The sequence below is a fragment of the Dermochelys coriacea genome, chromosome 1, assembly GCF_009764565.3.
Source record: "Dermochelys coriacea isolate rDerCor1 chromosome 1, rDerCor1.pri.v4, whole genome shotgun sequence".
Classification (NCBI taxonomy): Eukaryota; Metazoa; Chordata; order Testudines; family Dermochelyidae; genus Dermochelys; species Dermochelys coriacea.
In genome coordinates this window covers 311,193,929-311,211,239 of record NC_050068.2, presented here as the reverse complement: position 1 = coordinate 311,211,239, position 17,311 = coordinate 311,193,929, and the positions used below count along the sequence as shown (strand labels likewise).

The following is a 17,311-nucleotide window of genomic DNA, read 5'->3' as shown; positions in this document are numbered from 1 at the left end:
CCTCTCTGTATGAAACTTGCAAGCTGCTAATTGTGTTAGTACATTCTAAGACGGTCTGTTCTCAAGCAACAATAACTACTCACACAGAGAGAGAGACTCAAAGCAATACTCTGTACAAACAGAAACAGCACCCAGAGACTCCCCACCCTTTTGTTGTATTCACCTCACTTTGTTAACAACTGTGATAAAATAGAGATAGAGGATCGATGTGGATGGATGCTTGGTGTGGATAATAACTGAATGATCAGGAAGGTGCCAGCCTAAGAATCCAGAAAAAAGAAAAGGAGTACTTGTGGCACCTTAGAGACTAACAAATTTATTAGAGCATAAGCTTTCGTGAGCTACAGCTCACTTCATTGGATGCATCCTTTGGCTGAAGAAGGCGTCAAGTGGAAACAACCAGAGGACCCCCAGAGGGCAGACTGGAATCCACCCAACAGCCTCAAGAATGGGAGAATGGAAGAACAAGATAACATCTGGCAGCCGTCAGGAATGTGCCATCTGCTGATTGATTCAGCAACAGCATGATGAAGCAATTCCCATAGACTGGCATAGGAATAAATTCCTATAAAAATGGACTCTAGAAAGTGAGAACTTTGGGGTCTGATTCTGCAAACCAACTTCCAGGAGCATCAGATGAGCATCTGACAAGGTTCTGCTCCCTCCTCATGTCCAGGCCACCTGGCCAGTGGCTTGGCATGAGTAACTCTAAGGCTGGTAACTATGATAACAACCTTGCAGAACCTGTGTGTGTGTGTGTGTGTGTGTCTGAATGAATGTGTGAATAAATATGAAATTGAATGGAATGTTATAGCTATAACTAACTGTTTACTATGATTCTTTCTGTATTCGCAATAAATGTGGCATTTTGCCTTTTCCCCTTTAATAAGATCCTACTGGTTTTTATTTTATTGGTATAGCATGGGGTAACGACCGCAGTGCGTGCCCAGTGATATCATGAGTGGAGGTACCAGGAAAACAAAACCGCACAGTCCCAATTATATGACCTCATCCATCTCACATGAAAGTGGTTATGAACTGAGTCCCAGAGTCTGGAGGAAATACTAGAGGTTCTGGTCATCGACCGGTACATGAGAGGACTACCACCAGACCTTCATGCCTGGATAAGCCAGAGGGTTGCTCTCATAGGTAGGTGGACCCAAGCAGCTGAGAAGGATGCCACCCAGGAGGGAGAAGCACCCGAGTCTGACCCACACCCTAACGCCTCTGAACCAGTAGAGGCAACAGAGACTGGCCCCCTAAATCTTGGGCAGAGTAGCCCCAGGAGAGGAAATTTTGGACGGGACCAGGCTGAAGACCCAAGGTACGACAACATTAGGAAGGAGGTGACCAAAATAGATGGGGTCCCCATGGAAGGGAAAACCCAGGGACCAGGACCCTACATCATAATGAAGAAGAATCTCTTATACTGGGTTGCACCAGTACAGCGGCAGAAGGTACAGCAGATCCTAGTACCTCAAAAACACCAGAATGCTGTATTAGGTCTGGCCCATAGTCATCTTTCTGGGGGGCATTTGGGGGTAGAGAAGACCCTGGCACAGGTCCTGTGACGATTCTTCTGGCCCGGAATACATGAAGAGATGTGGAGGTACTGTGCGTCCTGCCCGGAGTGTCAGCTGCACAGTCCCCGTCCCCACTTGAGGGCACCTTTAGCACCCCTTCCCATCATAGAGGTCCCCTTTGAGCGAATAGCCATGGACCTAGTGGGACCCCTGGAGAGGATAGCCCGGGGCCATCAATATATACTTGTCGTTCTGGATTATGCTACTCGCTACCCAGAAACCATCCCCCTGCAGAATACAGCCTCTAAAATGATAGCTAAAGAGTTGGTGGGGATCTTTGCCCGAATGGGGCTACCAAAGGAGATATTAAGAGACCAAGGTACCCCATTTATGTCGAAGCTAATGAAGGACCTGTGTACGCTGCTCCATATACATACCCTGAGAACTTCAGTTTATCATCCGCAGACCAATGAGCTGGTAGAAAGGTTTAACCGAACCCTCAAGGCAATGATAAGGAAAGTGCTAAGTCAAGACGGGAAGGATTGGGACACCCTACTACCCTACCTTATGTTTGCAATCCGGGAGGTACCTCAGGCCTCAACTGGGTTTTCCCCCTTTGAATTATTATACGGATGCCACCCCTGTGGCATACTAAATATCGCAAAAGAAATTTGGGAAGAGGAACCCAATGAGGGGAGAATGTGTTGCAGGGTAGCCCAGGTCACCCCTATTGTACAGGAACATTTGGAAAAGGTGCAGAAGGCCCAGTGAACCCATTACAATCGCCAGGCAAAAGTCCGACAGTTCCAGTTAGGGGGTCGGGTGATGGTGTTGGTACCCACGACAGAAAGCAAGCTTTTGGCCCAATGGCAGGGACCCTATGAGGTGGTTGAACCCCTGGGAGAAGTAACCTACAAGGTGCGGCAGCCAGGACGCCGGAAACAAGAACAAATTTATCACATTAACCTCTTAAAGCCTTGGCACCAATGAGAGGCGTGTGTAGTGACCCAAGAGACCCCGATCCAGGGAAATAATATGCAGGAGCAGATCAGGATATCCACTGATCTGACACCAAACCAGAAGAAGGAGGTAACTGAGATGATCAACCAATACCAGGACGTGTTTTCAATCAAACCAGGTCGGACCACCGAAGCATATCACCACATTATCACAGACCCTGGGGCAAACGTAACTTTAAGGCCCTATTGGGTCCCAGTGGCAAAAAGGGAAGAGATCAAGGAGAGGTAAAAAGGATGTTGGAGCTGGGAGTCATCGAAGAGTCCCACAGTCAGTGGTCAAGTCCGATTGTGTTGGTGCCCAAACCCAATGGCACCACTAGGTTTTGTAATGACTTTCGCCGGCTGAATGAGATATTCAAATTCAATGCATACCCCATATTGATGAGTTCGTTGACTGCCTTGGCAATGCCCGATTTTTGACCACCCTTGATTTAACAAAGTGATACTGGCACATTCCCCTTGCCAAATATGCGAAAGAAAAGATGGCATTCTCTACACCAGAGGGTCTGTTTCAATATACTGTTCTTCCTTTTGGACTGCATGGGGCACCTGCCACCTTCCAGCGTCTTATGGACAAGTTGCTACAGCTCCATATCAATCATGCAGCGGCATACCTGGATGATGTGATTATTCACACCCCCAACTGGAAAACCCACTTAGGAAAGGTGTAAGTGGTTCTAGACACGCTAAGATGGGCTGGCCTCACAGCCAACCCAGCCAAGTTGGGTGCTATAGGGCTAGCTGAGGCTAAATATCTTGGCTACATTGTAGGAAGGGGCATGGTCAAGCCCCAACTAAACAAACTAGAGGCTATCCAAAATTGGCCCCGGCTGAATCGGAAAAAGCAAGTCCAGGCATTCCTGGGTGTGGTGGGGTATTACCGATGATTTATTCCCTATTTTGCTACCAGAGCGAGTCCCCTGACAGACCTGATAAAAGCCCAGGGTCCATACGTGGTGAAGTGGGCAGATGCCAAAGAGAAAGCATTCATGGATCTATGGACAGCCCTCTGCAGTAACCCCATGCTTATAGCCCCAGACTTCAACAAAGAATTCATTTTACAAACAGATGCATCTGAAGTAGGACTGGGAGCTGTCCTATCACAGACAGTCAGAGATGAAGAACACCCAATCCTCTACCTCAGCAGGAAACTCCTCCCGAGACAGCAGAAGTATGCCGTGGTTGAAAGAGAGTGCCTCGCTGTGAAATGGGCCATGGAAACACTATGTTGTTATCTTCTGGGATGACGGTTTACCCTTGTGACCGACCATGCACCCCTGCAGTGGATGCAGCGAAATAAAAAGAATGCAAGGGTGACCAGATGGTTCCTGTCCCTACAACCTTTCCAATTCACCATACAACACCAGGGTGGAAGCCACCATGGCAATGCAGATGGTTTGTCACAAGTACACTGCCTGACGTCCCAAGTTGCCCAACCCAATAGTGTTGAGCGGGAGGGGGGGGAATATGTGACAGGGTTGGACCAGATGGCTACAGTAGAGTAATAGAAGGCAGATATATTAGCCCCAGGTTAAGTAGGTCCCTATCCCCTGGGTAAGGTAACAGGGAAGGGTCCAGAACAATCGGGAACCTTCTGGAGACAATTAAGACAGACAGACTGATTAGAACACCTGCAGCTAATCAAGAAGCTGCTAGAATAAATTAAGGCAGGCTAATCAGGGCACCTGGGTTTAAAAAGAAGCTCACTTCCATTTGTGGCGCATGTGTAAAGAGCGGGGAGTAAGAGGTGCTAGGAGCTGAGAGTGAGAACGCATACTGTTAGAGGACTGAGGAGTACAAGCATTATCAGACACCAGGAGGAAGGTCCTATGGTGAGAATAAAGAAGGTGTTGGGAGGAGGCCATGGGGAAGTAGCCCAGGGGGCTGTAGCTGTCGAACAGCTGTTTCAGGAGGCACTCTAGACAGCTGCATTCCACGGGGCCCTGGGCTGGAACCCGGAGTAGACAGCGGGCCCGGGTTCCTCCCAACTCCTGGTCAGACGCAGGAGGAGTTGACCTGGACTGTGGGTTCATGAAAATGGCCAAACTGAGGGCTGCTGTGAAGCTCCAAGGCAAGCAAATCCGTCAATAAGTGCAAGACCCACCAAGGTAGAGGAAGAACTAAATGTATGAAGTAATTTCAGGCCAGTAACTTCCGAGGCTTGAATGGCTCCTGGTATGCCAATTCCACGTTGGCAGAACAATCACACTGAATAAGGGTTTTTCTGGTACTTCTTCTTGGCACTGATCTGATCTCAGTAGCAAAAATGATAGCACGTAAAAGTCTAGTAAAGAAGTCATTGAGCCTCAGTGGAAAACTCCCATTATAAAATTAAACAACCAAACGAGGGGGAAAAATCATTCACTGAATCCTTCAGAAATAGCTGCATTAAGCAAGTAAGGATTTCACTGAACCTGACAAAAATCCTTGGGGGGGCCTAAATTTTGCTGATATCAGAGAAACTACATGAGATACTTTCATACATATTCCAATGTAAACACCATACACAGCAATGCAAAGGATACCATTGCTTGCTTGATTTTCTAAACTATTAATATATTTTTACTGTAAATAAAAGGTGCTAGATTGATGGTCCTGGAGAATGAAGGTGTCTTGTTATCCATGGAACAGACACTATCAGATAGCAACATTCTCCACCCTGCCTCACAAATCCACCTCTTTTTTTCTGCAGGATTCACCATTAGTTGGTGGGAATCAGTCCAGTTTCTGCTAAATCTGTGAACATACGTGCAAATTATTGTCAAAAGTGGTAGAAGTTTTGCAATACAGACACTTCAGCTTGTTTCACATAGACCAAAAACTGCCAGTAGAAGGAATAATGTTTGGCCATTACTCCCTTGGGTTGGATTTGAACCAGCCTTCCTAAGGTAAAAACTGTATTCCATTATTTATCCCCAAAGCTACATCTTCTAGTATTAGCCATTGTACATGCATATGATGATCGTAACAAGTGGTGCCATCGTCTCCATCAGGGTATCAAAGTCCATGACAGAAGTTGGCTCCTACAGCTTGAAGAGAAAAGAGCCCATAGGAAGCAAGCTGCTCCCAACCAAGATGCATACATTTGCAAGCTGCTCCCAACCAAGATGCATACATTTGCAATAACTGTCAAAGATCATGCAAATCTCAGACTGGACTATTCAGTCACATGAGACGTTGCAAATCATCTACATCACAGCCTGCAATTCCCACCATCTCTCGTAGATGAAAGGATGCCAACAATACATATGCCATTTTCCTCTCCTGACCTCACATGGTAAGAAAGGTTCTGTAGCACTTTTTTCAAGAGCAGAAGTATAAACCAGAGCTGTGCAAAATATGCCTAACAGAATTCCAAACACAATGCATTTGGCTTCAGTATAAACCCAAAGCTCCGAGCAGGTTTGGCCAAACTCCAGTTTTGGTAATTTCAGTCTATCTACCCCAATTCCTTCTACAGCTTCAATTGCTGCTGCGGTAGCTGCATTTCAGTGGCAAGGTAAAGTGAATCCTGTGTTTTAGGATTCAGAACGAAAGACATGTTAAAACTGCAAGACATAAGGACAACTGTATCGAAGCAGACTGGGTGAAATCCTTGCTCCATTGATGTCAATGGCAAAATCTAATTATCTTCAGCAGGGCCAGGATTTCACATACTGCCTGCATGGGAGTTCTTTGGGCAATCATAAAGATCAAAAGGATATTTTTAGTTGCTGGGGGTTATGATTTATTTTAATTCTTGGGTGAAGGGAGGTTCCTGGCATAATCTACTTATATAATTGTAGTTTCAAAATGTCTCATGAAGTGCCTGGAGCAAACGGTGGGTGTTTCTTTTTTTAATGGTGCATGTTTATAAACAGAGAAAAATAATAAATAAAATAATAAATGCATAAAATAATGTTTGTTATAATTTCATAATGTCATAATGTTTGTTGTTATTTATAAGGATATAAATCAAATTATCTGCTTTTGATGATAATATTAAGTACAATTAAGCTTTGGGCCCCAACTCAAAACCCAGTAAAGTCAGTGGGAGTCCTTCTATTGACTTCAGTGGGCTTTGGATTGGTCCCCTATACAATTGTAGGAATGTTTGCTAGATGAAGCCAATCTTGTTTTTAATGATTTCTTGTGTATTCTAGGAAGCAGAATGTGCATTCACGCTGTTTGTGGTTGCGATCTTTTGGCTCACAGAAGCTCTGCCATTGGCTGTTTCAGCTTTACTTCCTGCCTTAATGTTCCCAATGTTTGGTATTATGGCATCCAAGGAGGTAACCTTCCTTTTCTTCTCCCTCTTCTTACGCTGCACATATTATATAGCCATAAACCGTGGAATCCCCAAAGAAAGAACTTCGTAATGCTGCAATTTCATCAGCTGTCTTTACTATGTGTTTCTGTAGCATCTATCCCAGTGGGACCTCAAGCTCAGGACTACTCGCATGCTCAGAGTTAAGCACACAGCTTAAGTGTTTTTCTGGACCAAGATCTATTCAATTGGTTCCACCTCATGCTCAAACCTGCAGCAGAAGCCAACAAAAGTATTGCAAGCATCATCTCCTAGCCAAAGTTGTCTCATCTGTGAAATGGGGATAATAAAATGGATCTCCCTTTGCAAAGTGCTTTGAGATCAATAGATGAAAAAGTGCTATGGACATGCAAAGAGTTATTAATGTTACACTACATTACATCAGAAATATGACATACTAAGGGCCCAATAACGCCTACCTTGATATCAGTGGGAATAGATACCAGTTGATTTCAAACCAGAAAAACATTTAAACATGTGAATAGTCCTGAGCTTGAGGCACCATTGTGATAGGCACTGTAGGATCATGTCCTAAATCCTTATATCTCAAAGTGTTTGCTATGGAGAGGTAGCTGGATGGATTAAAGATCAAATGGACTAATGCAGCAGGCTTTCACCTTTAGCTTAGTTCATATGTGAAATGTGCTTGATTATCTGAGGCTGCTTACATCATTAACCTTATTATTACGACTGTCAAACGATTAAAAAAAATTGCGATTAATTGCGTGATTAAAAAAAATTAAACACAGGATTAATCATGCTGTTAAACAATATAGAATACCATTTATTTAAATATTTTGGGATGTTTTCTACATTTTCAAATATATTGATTTCAATTACAACACAGAATACAAAATGTACAGTGCTCACTTTATATTTATTTTTATTACAAATATTTGCACTGTGAAAAATAAAAGAAATAGTAAAAAGAAAAGGAGTACTTGTGGCACCTTAGAGACTAACAAATTTATTTGAGCATAAGCTTTCGTGAGCTACAACTCACTTCGAAAGCTTATGCTCAAATAAATTTGTTAGTCTCTAAGGTGCCACAAGTACTCCTTTTCATAGATTCATAGATACTAAGGTCAGAAGGGACTATTCTGATCATCTAGTCTGACCTCCTGCACAGCGCAGGCCACAGAATCTCACCCACCCACTCCTTCGAAAAACCTCACCTATGTCTGAGCTATTGAAGTCCTCAAATCGTGGCTTAAAGACTTCAAGGAGCAGAGAATCCTCCATCAAGTGACATACCTTAAATGGCAGGAGAAGAGAGCAATGGGTGCAGGCAGATATGCCCTGGCTACTGCCTCTGCCTCTCCAGGCAGGGGGAGAGAGAGGACCTGGTACTCTCAAGGGGGACAGATTCCTTTTTGCTGCTCTTGGGGGGGAGTAGGAAGATGGGGAGCAGACTCCCTCGCTCCAATCACTGCTCCTGACATCTGCCTCTTCAGGTGGGGATGGGGCCATGGCGCAGGGATGGCCCATGCGTTAGGGCCCCGGATTGCATGAACCTAGTCCTGCACTGTCTTACTCTGTGTTTGCAAACACAACAGGGACCTGAGCCCAGCTGGCCCCACAGGCGCTACCGTAATACTAAGAGTCAGTGAACACTTGGCTGTTCTAGGGGCTTAGGAACCTGTTGGTTTAAAAGGGAGATTCGGGTGCGAGGGACCCACAGTACAAAACCTCAGGCCGGGCTGGTTTTCCAGCACTGCAAAGCCAGGTGACCACAGGCAAGCCTCTCTGCCCCCTCTGCAAACAGGGGCTTGGGTACCAGTCAGGTGACTTCCATGACTGCCGGCTTGCAGTACTCATGGCAGGGACGATGCGGCCGCACAAGAGAATCCAGCCCCTTTTGTGCTGGCTCCTGCACCCAAGCAATTTTTCCAAGGGTCCGCAGTAGCGCTGCCCCCCTTGTGCAAAGTACTTTGAGATCCTCGGCTATTGTGTAATTATCCTAATGAGCTGGGCCCTGGCTCCACTCTGCCAAACCAAAGCCACCCATTCCCTGCAGCAGGGATGAAGGATGAGGAGATTGCCTGAGCCACCAGCAGGCACTGACAGCGAGCACCTGGCGAGACATCAGGGCAATAACATGGGGCCATATCACGCCCTGGATGTGCCAAGAGAACTCCCCAGTCACAGCAGAGCATTCCAGTTAAACAGCAAGGGCAAGACACAGGACTCGGCGCTCTTAGGTACTGGCTTTTGAGGGGGGCGTGGGGCTGAAGGTTTGAAACATCCCCTCTGCATGTGGGCTTGATCTTCTGCCTACCAGCCTCCTGCCTCTCCCCTCACTCACATCCTGAACCAGCTCTGCAGCATCTCCCCCGACTAGTGGCTCCCAAACTCTTTTGGCTCACTGCCCCCCCTTAAAACATGGATGGTGGAAAGCGAGTTTCTCCTTGTGCACATTTCTTTTAGGCCTTAAGTGGCTTAATTTAAGTATTTATGTGCTCACAGTGACACATGTTGAAGCACAGTCCCTGGAGGAAATCAGGAGAGACGGGAACCTGGCCAGGGAAGTCCGGGTGGAAGCGTTAGAGGACATGAGGTTAGGAACTGGTCAGGAATTTTTCAACAACATGGATTTGTTGGAAGATGCTGAGTTGTTGGAACCAAAACTTTTTGCAGGAATGTTCCTGTTTCAACAAAGTTTTCACTGGGAGAGGTGTCTCAGGACCAGCCTGGGAGCTCTGGCCAAATGCAGAGACCCACCCAGAATAGGCTGGTAGTCAGGGTATGCACCTGAGATGAGGGAGACCGAGGGTCAAGGCCCAGGTCTGCCTGATTCAGAGCAGCACTTGAACCTGGAACGTTAGTTATTCCAGGGGTGTGTGTGTGTCTTTTTTCACAAAGTAACTTCAAAATGGGTCTGTTTTGATACAAAATGGGAAACCCACTGGAGCGCAAAGGGACTTGGGCAGCTAGTGAGCACAAAAGGACAGGGAGAGAGCTCAGAGGTGAGGGGAAGGGAGTCTTGGTTGGAAGCACTTTTTGCGAATACAGACTAACACAGCTGCTACTCTGAAACCTGTCAAAAGAAATAGTATTTTTCAATTCACCTAATACAAGGACTGTAGTGTAATCTCTTTATCATGAAAGTTGAATTTACAAATGTAGAATTATGTACAAAAAATAACTGCATTTAAATATAAAACAATGTAAAACTTTAGAGCCTACAAGTCCACTCAGTCCTACTTCTCGTTCAGCCAATCACTCAGACAAACAAGTTTGGTTACAATTTGAAGGAGATAATGCTGCCCACTTGTTGTTTACAATGTCACCTGAAAGTGAAAACAGGCATTTGCATGGCACTGTTGTAGCCGGTGCCGGAAGATATTTTCGTTTCAGATGCGCTAAAGATTCATACATCCTTTCATGCTTCAACCACTATTCCAGAGGGCATGCATCCATGATGATGATGGGTTCTGCTCGATAACTATCCAAAGCAGTGCAGACCGACGCATGTTCGCTTTCATAATCTGAGTCAGATGCCACCAGCAGAAGGTTGATTTTCTTTTTTGGTGGTTCGAGTTCTATAGTTTCCGCATCTGACTGTTGCTCTTTTAAGACTTCTGAAAGCATGCTCCACACCTCGTCCCTCCCAGATTTTGGATAGCACTTTAGATTCTTAAATCTTGGGTCGAGTGCTATAACTATTTTTAGAAATCTCACATTGGTACCTTCTTTGCACTTTGTCAAATATGCTGTGAAAGTGTTATTAAAATGAACATGTGCTGGGTCACCATCCAAGACTTCTATAATATGAAATATATATGGCAGAATGTGTGTAAAACAGAACAGAAGAGTTCAGTCACAAATTTCTCCCCCAAGGAGTTCAGTCACAAATTTAATTAACATATTATTTTTTTAACAAGCATCATCAGCATGGAAGCATGTCCTCTCGAATGGTGGCCGAAGCATGAAGGGGCATATGAATGTTTAGCATATCTGGCATGTAAATACCTTGCAACACTGGCTACAAAAGTGCCATGTGAACATGCTGTTCTCACTTTCAGGTGACATTCTAAACAAGAAGCAGGAAGCATTATCTCCTGCAAATTGTAACCAAACTTGTTTGTCTGAGTGATTGGCTGAACAAGAAGTAGGACTGAGTGGACTTGTAGGCTCTAAAGTTTTACACTGTTTTGTTTTTAGTGCAGTTATGTAACAAAAAAAACCCCCTACATTTGTAAGTTACACTTTCACAATAAAGAGATTGCACTAGAGTACTTGCAGGAGGCAAATTGAAAAATACTATTTCTGTTTACTATTTTTACAGTGCAAATATTTGTAATAAAAATAATATAAAATGAGCATTGTACTCTTTGAATTCTGTCTGGTAAGAGAAATCAATATGTTTGAAAATGTAGAAAAACCTCCAAAAATATTTAATAAATTTCAATTGGTATTCTATTGTTTAACAGTGCAAATAATCCTGGTTAATTTTTGAAATCATGTTTAATTTTTTTGAGTTAATCGCCTGAGTTAAATGTGATTAATTGACAGCCTTACTTATCCTCTTTCTTCCATTGTTTCACACCTCTTTAACTCCATGTACCCAGTGATTCACATGGATTTCAGCGATAGCGCTGACCTAATTAAAACAAAATGGGACCTTTCCAGCACATATTTCAATGCATGCCTTAACTTGTTTCTGCTGAGGCTGATATTTTTTATTTGGTCATATTAAAAATGATAGCTAAAAAGCACCTGTTTCATTAACAAATTGTTTTTGATTTCAGGTGGCATCTGCTTATTTCAAAGATTTTCATTTGCTATTAATTGGAATAATTTGTTTGGCCACATCAATAGAAAAATGGAATTTGCACAAGAGAATTGCTTTGAAAATGGTAATGATGGTGGGTGTGAACCCTGCATGGTATGTACTAAATACTACATTGGAATATGGTAATGCTCATGGAAAACTTGGTAGTACAGAAATAATTGCCTACAGAGGGGTATTGTTTCGTTCCAGGTACCTTTTGCTACTGAAATAAAATGAAAATTCAGACAGCTGCAGCGACACAGGAGCTTGCAAACAGAGCTGTAAACAGGGGAGTTTGAGTGGGAGTTTGTAAGGGGAGTTTGTATTGTGGTGCTTGTTTGGGGTTTGCTTTTGCTGGAGGGGGTGGTCTTTTTGGTGTGACTTGTGTTTCCCAGATTAACAGGATTTAGGTGGGAAGGCAGTGACAGATACGGAGGCAGCTGTGGGAATGACTCCTGTAGTGAAAGACACATTGAGGATGACTGGATGTGGAAGCTGTGGTATGTACATGATCCTGGAGGGGGGACCTGGTAAGAGTTTTTTCTGCATGAAATGCCGTCTGATAGAGCTGATGGAGGAAAAGATCCGAGGTTTGGAGATGCAGGTGGAAAGTCTCGTTGAGTTTAAGAAGGGGTTTGAGCAGATGATGGAGCAAAGATATGAGGTATCTGAAGGGAAAAGCTCAGACTCACAGATGGAAGCAGGGCTGGGGAATTTTGAGGGGAGACTGGGTGAGGAAAGTGGTCAGTGGAAGCATGTGACTAAAAGAACCAGGCAGAGGAAAAGACAGGCTAGTGAAGGAGAAATAGAGCTTAGGAACAGGTTTGCAGAGTTGGAAAATGAAGAAGGGGCTCAGCAGGTACTTGTTGAAGCTGGAAGGGTAAGGAAGAAGAGAAGAGAGGCTAGTCCTATAGGAAAAGCAGAAGAGTCAAGGGAGACTACACCAAATATGAGCCCCAGGAGGATACAGAATGGGTTGAAGAGGATTATAAGGGAAAATAGGAATGGAAAGAACTTGCAGCCAGAGGGAACAGGGGAGAGACTGGAGAATAGCACTGTCACCAGGAAAAGGCAGGTCTATGTGATAGGGGACTCTTTATTGAGAAGAATAGACAGGCCTGTAACTAGAGCTGATCCAGAGAATAGAAGGGTGTGCTGTCTTCTGGGTGCTAAGATACGGGATGTAGACCTAAGGTTGAAAAGGATCCTAAAGGGAGCGAGAAAGAATCCCCTAATTATCCTTCATGTGGGAACAAATGATACGGCTAGATTCTCGCTGGAAAGTATTAAGGGAGACTATGTTAGGCTGGGGAAGACGCTTAAGGAAACTGAGACTCAGGTGATCTTTAGTGGGATCCTTCCTGTTCCTAGAGAAGGGCAACAAAGGTGTGACAAGATTATGACTGTCAACAGATGGCTTAGGCAGTGGTGCTATAAGGAGGGCTTTGGGATGTTTGGCCACTGGGAGGCATTCACAGACAGAGGACAGTTCTCTCGGGATGGATTTCATCTGAGTAGGGAAGGAAATAGACTTCTAGGATCAAGGCTGGCACAACTGATAGAGAGCTTTAAACTAGGAATTAGAGGGAGGTGGTTGGGAGATGTCCAGGTAATCTCCACGCCAGATTTTAGCATTGAGAGGGAAGAAGACGAAGTAAGAAAGGATACAGCCATGGGTAGGAGAATGTATATAAGGAGCGAGGGCGGTGTGGATACTAGTCTAATAGGTTATACTGGATGTAGAATGACTGTGCCTAATAGGGTACAAAATGTGAGCGAGGCCAAACAGCAAAAATTAAGATGTTTGTACACCAATGCGAGGAGCCTAGGTAACAAAATGGAGGAACTAGAGCTACTGGTGCAGGAAGTGAAACCAGATATTATAGGGATAACAGAAACATGGTGCAATAGTAGACATGACTGGACTACAGGTATGTGCTCTTTAGGAAAGACAGAAACAAAGGTAAAGGTGGTGGAGTAGCATTGTATATCGATGATGAGGTAGAATGTAAAGAAATAAGAAGCGATGCAATGGATAAGACAGAGTCCGTCTGGGCAAAAATTACATTGGGGAAGAGAACTAGTAAAGCCTCTCCTATGATAGTGCTTGGGGTGTGCTATAGACCTCCGGGATCTAATTTGGATATGGATAGAGCCCTTTTTAATGTTTTTAATAAAGTAAATACTAATGGAAACTGCGTGATCATGGGAGACTTTAACTTCCCAGATATAGACTGGAGGACCAGTGCTAGTAATAATAATAGGGCTCAGAGTTTCCTAGATGCGATAGCTGATGGATTCCTTCATCAAGTAGTTGCTGAACCGACTAGAGGGGATGCCATTTTAGATTTAATTTTGGTGAGTAGCGAGGACCTCATAGAAGAAATGGTTGTAGGGGACAATCTTGGCTCAAGTGATCATGAGCTAATTCAGTTCAAACTAAATGGAAGGATTAACAAAAATAAATCTGCAACTAGAGTTTTTGATTTCAAGAGGGCTGACTTTCAAAATTAAGGACATTAGTTAGGGAAGTGGATTGGACTGAAGAACTTATGGATCTAAAAGTAGAGGAGGCCTGGGATTACTTTAAATCAAAGCTGCAGAAGCTATCGGAAGCCTGTATCCCAAGAAAGGGGAAAAAATTCATAGGAAGGAGTTGTAGACCAAGCTGGATAAGCAAGCATCTTAGAGGGGTGAGTAAGAAGAAGCAGAAAGCATACAGGGAGTGGAAGATGGGAGGAATCAGCAAGGAAAGCTACCTAATTGAGGTCAGAACATGTAGGGATAAAGTGAGACAGGCTAAAAGTCGAGTATAGTTGGACCTTGCAAAGGGAATTACAACCAATAGTAAAAGGTTCTATAGCCATATAAATAAGAAGAAAACTAAGAAAGAAGAAGTGGGGCCGCTAAACACTGAGGATGGAGTGGAGGTTAGAGATAATCTAGGCATGGCCCAATATCTCAACAAATACTTTGCCTCAGCCTTTAATAAGGCTAAAGAGGATCTTAGGGATAATGGTAGCATGACAAATGGGAATGAGGATATGGAGGTAGATATTACCATATCTGAGGTAGAAGCGAAACTCAAACAGCTTAATGGGACTAAATCGGGGGGCCCAGATAATCTTCATCCAAGAATATTAAAGGAATTGGCACCTGAAATTGCAAGCCCATTAGCAAGAATTTTTAATGAATCTGTAAACTCAGGAGTAGTACCGAATGATTGGAGAATTGCTAATATAGTTCCTATTTTTAAGAAAGGGAAAAAAAGTGATCCAGGTAACTACAGGCCAGTTAGTTTGACATCTGTAGTATGCAAGGTCCTGGAAAAAATTTTGAAGGAGAAATTAGCTAAGGACATTGAAGTCAATGGTAAATGGGACAAAATACAACATGGTTTTACAAAAGGTAGATCGTGCCAAAACAACCTAATCTCCTTTTTTGAAAAAGTAACAGATTTTTTTAGATAAAGGAAATGTAGTGGATCTAATTTACCTAGATTTCAGTAAGGTGTTTGATACCGTGCCACATGGGGAATTATTAGTTAAATTGGAGAAGATGGGGATCAATATGAACATCAAAAGGTGGATAAGGAATTGGTTAAAGGGGAGATTGCAACGGGTCCTACTGAAAGGCGAACTCTCAGGTTGGAGGGAGGTTACCAGTGGAGTTCCTCAGGAATCGGTTTTGGGACCAATCTTATTTAATCTTTTTATTACTGACCTTGGCACAAAAACTGGGAGTGTGCTAATAAAGTTTGCAGATGATACAAAGCTGGGAGGTATTGCCAATTCAGAGAAGGATCGGGATATTATACAGGAGGATCTGGATGACCTTGTAAACTGGAGTAATAGTAATAGGATGAAATTTAATAGTGAGAAGTGTAAGGTTATGCATTTAAGGATTAATAACAAGAATTTTAGTTATAAATTGGGGACGCATCAATTAAAAGTAACGGAAGAGGAGAAGGACCTTGGAGTATTGGTTGATCATAGGATGATTATGAGCTGCCAATGTGATATGGCTGTGAAAAAAGCTAATGCGGTTTTGGGATTCATCAGGAGAGGCATTTCCAGTAGGGATAAGGAGGTTTTAGTACCGTTATACAAGGCACTGGTGAGACCTCGCCTAGAATACTGTGTGCAGTTCTGGTCTCCCATGTTTAAAAAGGATGAATTCAAACTGGAGCAGGTACAGAGAAGGGCTACTAGGATGATCTGAGGAATGGAAAACTTGTCTTATGAAAGGAGACTTAAGGAGCTTGGCTTGTTTAGCCTAACTAAAAGAAGATTGAGGGGAGATATGATTGCTCTCTATAAATATATCAGAGAGATAAATACAGGAGAGGGAGATGAATTATTTCAGCTCAGCACCAATGTGGACACAAGAACAAATGGGTATAAACTGGCCACCAGGAAGTTTAGACTTGAAATTAGACGAAGGTTCCTAACCATCAGAGGAGTGAAGTTTTGGAATAGCCTTCCAAGGGAAGCAGTGGGGGCAAAAGATCTATCTGGTTTTAAGATTCTACTTGATAAGTTTATGGAGGAGATGGTATGATGGGATAATGGGATTTTGGTAAGTAATTGATCTTTAAATATTCAGGGTAAATAGGACTAATCCCCTGAGATGGGATATTAGATGGATGGGATCTGAGTTTCCGAGGAAAGAATTTTCTGTAGTCTCTGTCTGGTGAATCTTGCCCATATGCTCAGGGTTTAGCTGATCGCCATATTTAAGGTCGGGAAGGAATTTTCCTCCAGGGCAGATTGGAGAGGCCCTGGAGGTTTTTTGCCTTCCTCTGTAGCATGGGTGACTTGAGGGAGGCTTCTCTGCTCCTTGAAGTCTTTAAACCATGATTTAAGGACTTCAATAGCTCAGACATAGGTGAGGTTTTTCGTAGGAGTGGGTGGGTGAGATTCTGTGGCCTGTGCTGTGCAGGAGATCGGACTAGATGATCAGAATGGTCCCTTCTGACCTTAGTATCTATGAATCTATGAAAATATGTGAAATGCTTTGATTGAACTATAGTAGGTGAAACATTATTCTTTTGCTGAAATTCTAATTATAAGGATAGTTAGGATATGAATGAGTTCTATTTCTAATGCCTCTGATATTCACAATAACTATATAATATTCAGAACAAATATATTATGAATTTGTGAATATATTTAAGGCTTATATTTCTTAATGATTGATTGTAAAGCCCACAACTGAAGAGTCATGTCACATGCTTATTATTAGTAATTTGTATTTCAGAAGGTACTTGCAGTGTTCTAGGCACTTTCCAAATCTACTGTAAGACAGTCCTCAACCCTAATAGTTCACAGTTTAAGGTAGGGAGGACAATAAGAAAGGTGGAAGAGAAGGGGGAAACATACAAAAAGAAAATTGAGAGCCTCAGCTCTCTAGACCAAACCTCCTCTTTGCCATTATCTGTGAAGAAAGCAGCTACCAAACAGAACTGAACTTCTCTAACTCAGGCTATGTCTATACTACTGTACCACTGCAGCTGCACCATTGTAAGGTCTGCTGTGTAGCCGCTCTATGCCAGCGTGAGAGAACTCTTCCACTGGCATAATTAAACTACCCCCAATGAGTGGCAGTAGCTACATCAGCGGGAGATGCTCTCCCACTGACATAGCACTGTCCACACTAGCACTTTTGTCGGTGTAACTTTTGTTGGTCA

General features: G+C 43.4%; 1 protein-coding gene across 1 annotated transcript in view; it reads left to right on the top strand.

The window, feature by feature from the left end:
• SLC13A1 (solute carrier family 13 member 1) overlaps positions 1-17,311 on the top strand; it is a 67,467-nt gene that overhangs the window by 9,908 nt on the left and 40,248 nt on the right. Inside the window, exons 2-3 of the mRNA XM_038414697.2 lie at positions 6,685-6,813; positions 11,600-11,736. Of these exons, the coding sequence (XP_038270625.1) occupies positions 6,685-6,813; positions 11,600-11,736 (266 nt within the window). The remainder of the gene's footprint in view (positions 1-6,684; positions 6,814-11,599; positions 11,737-17,311) is intronic.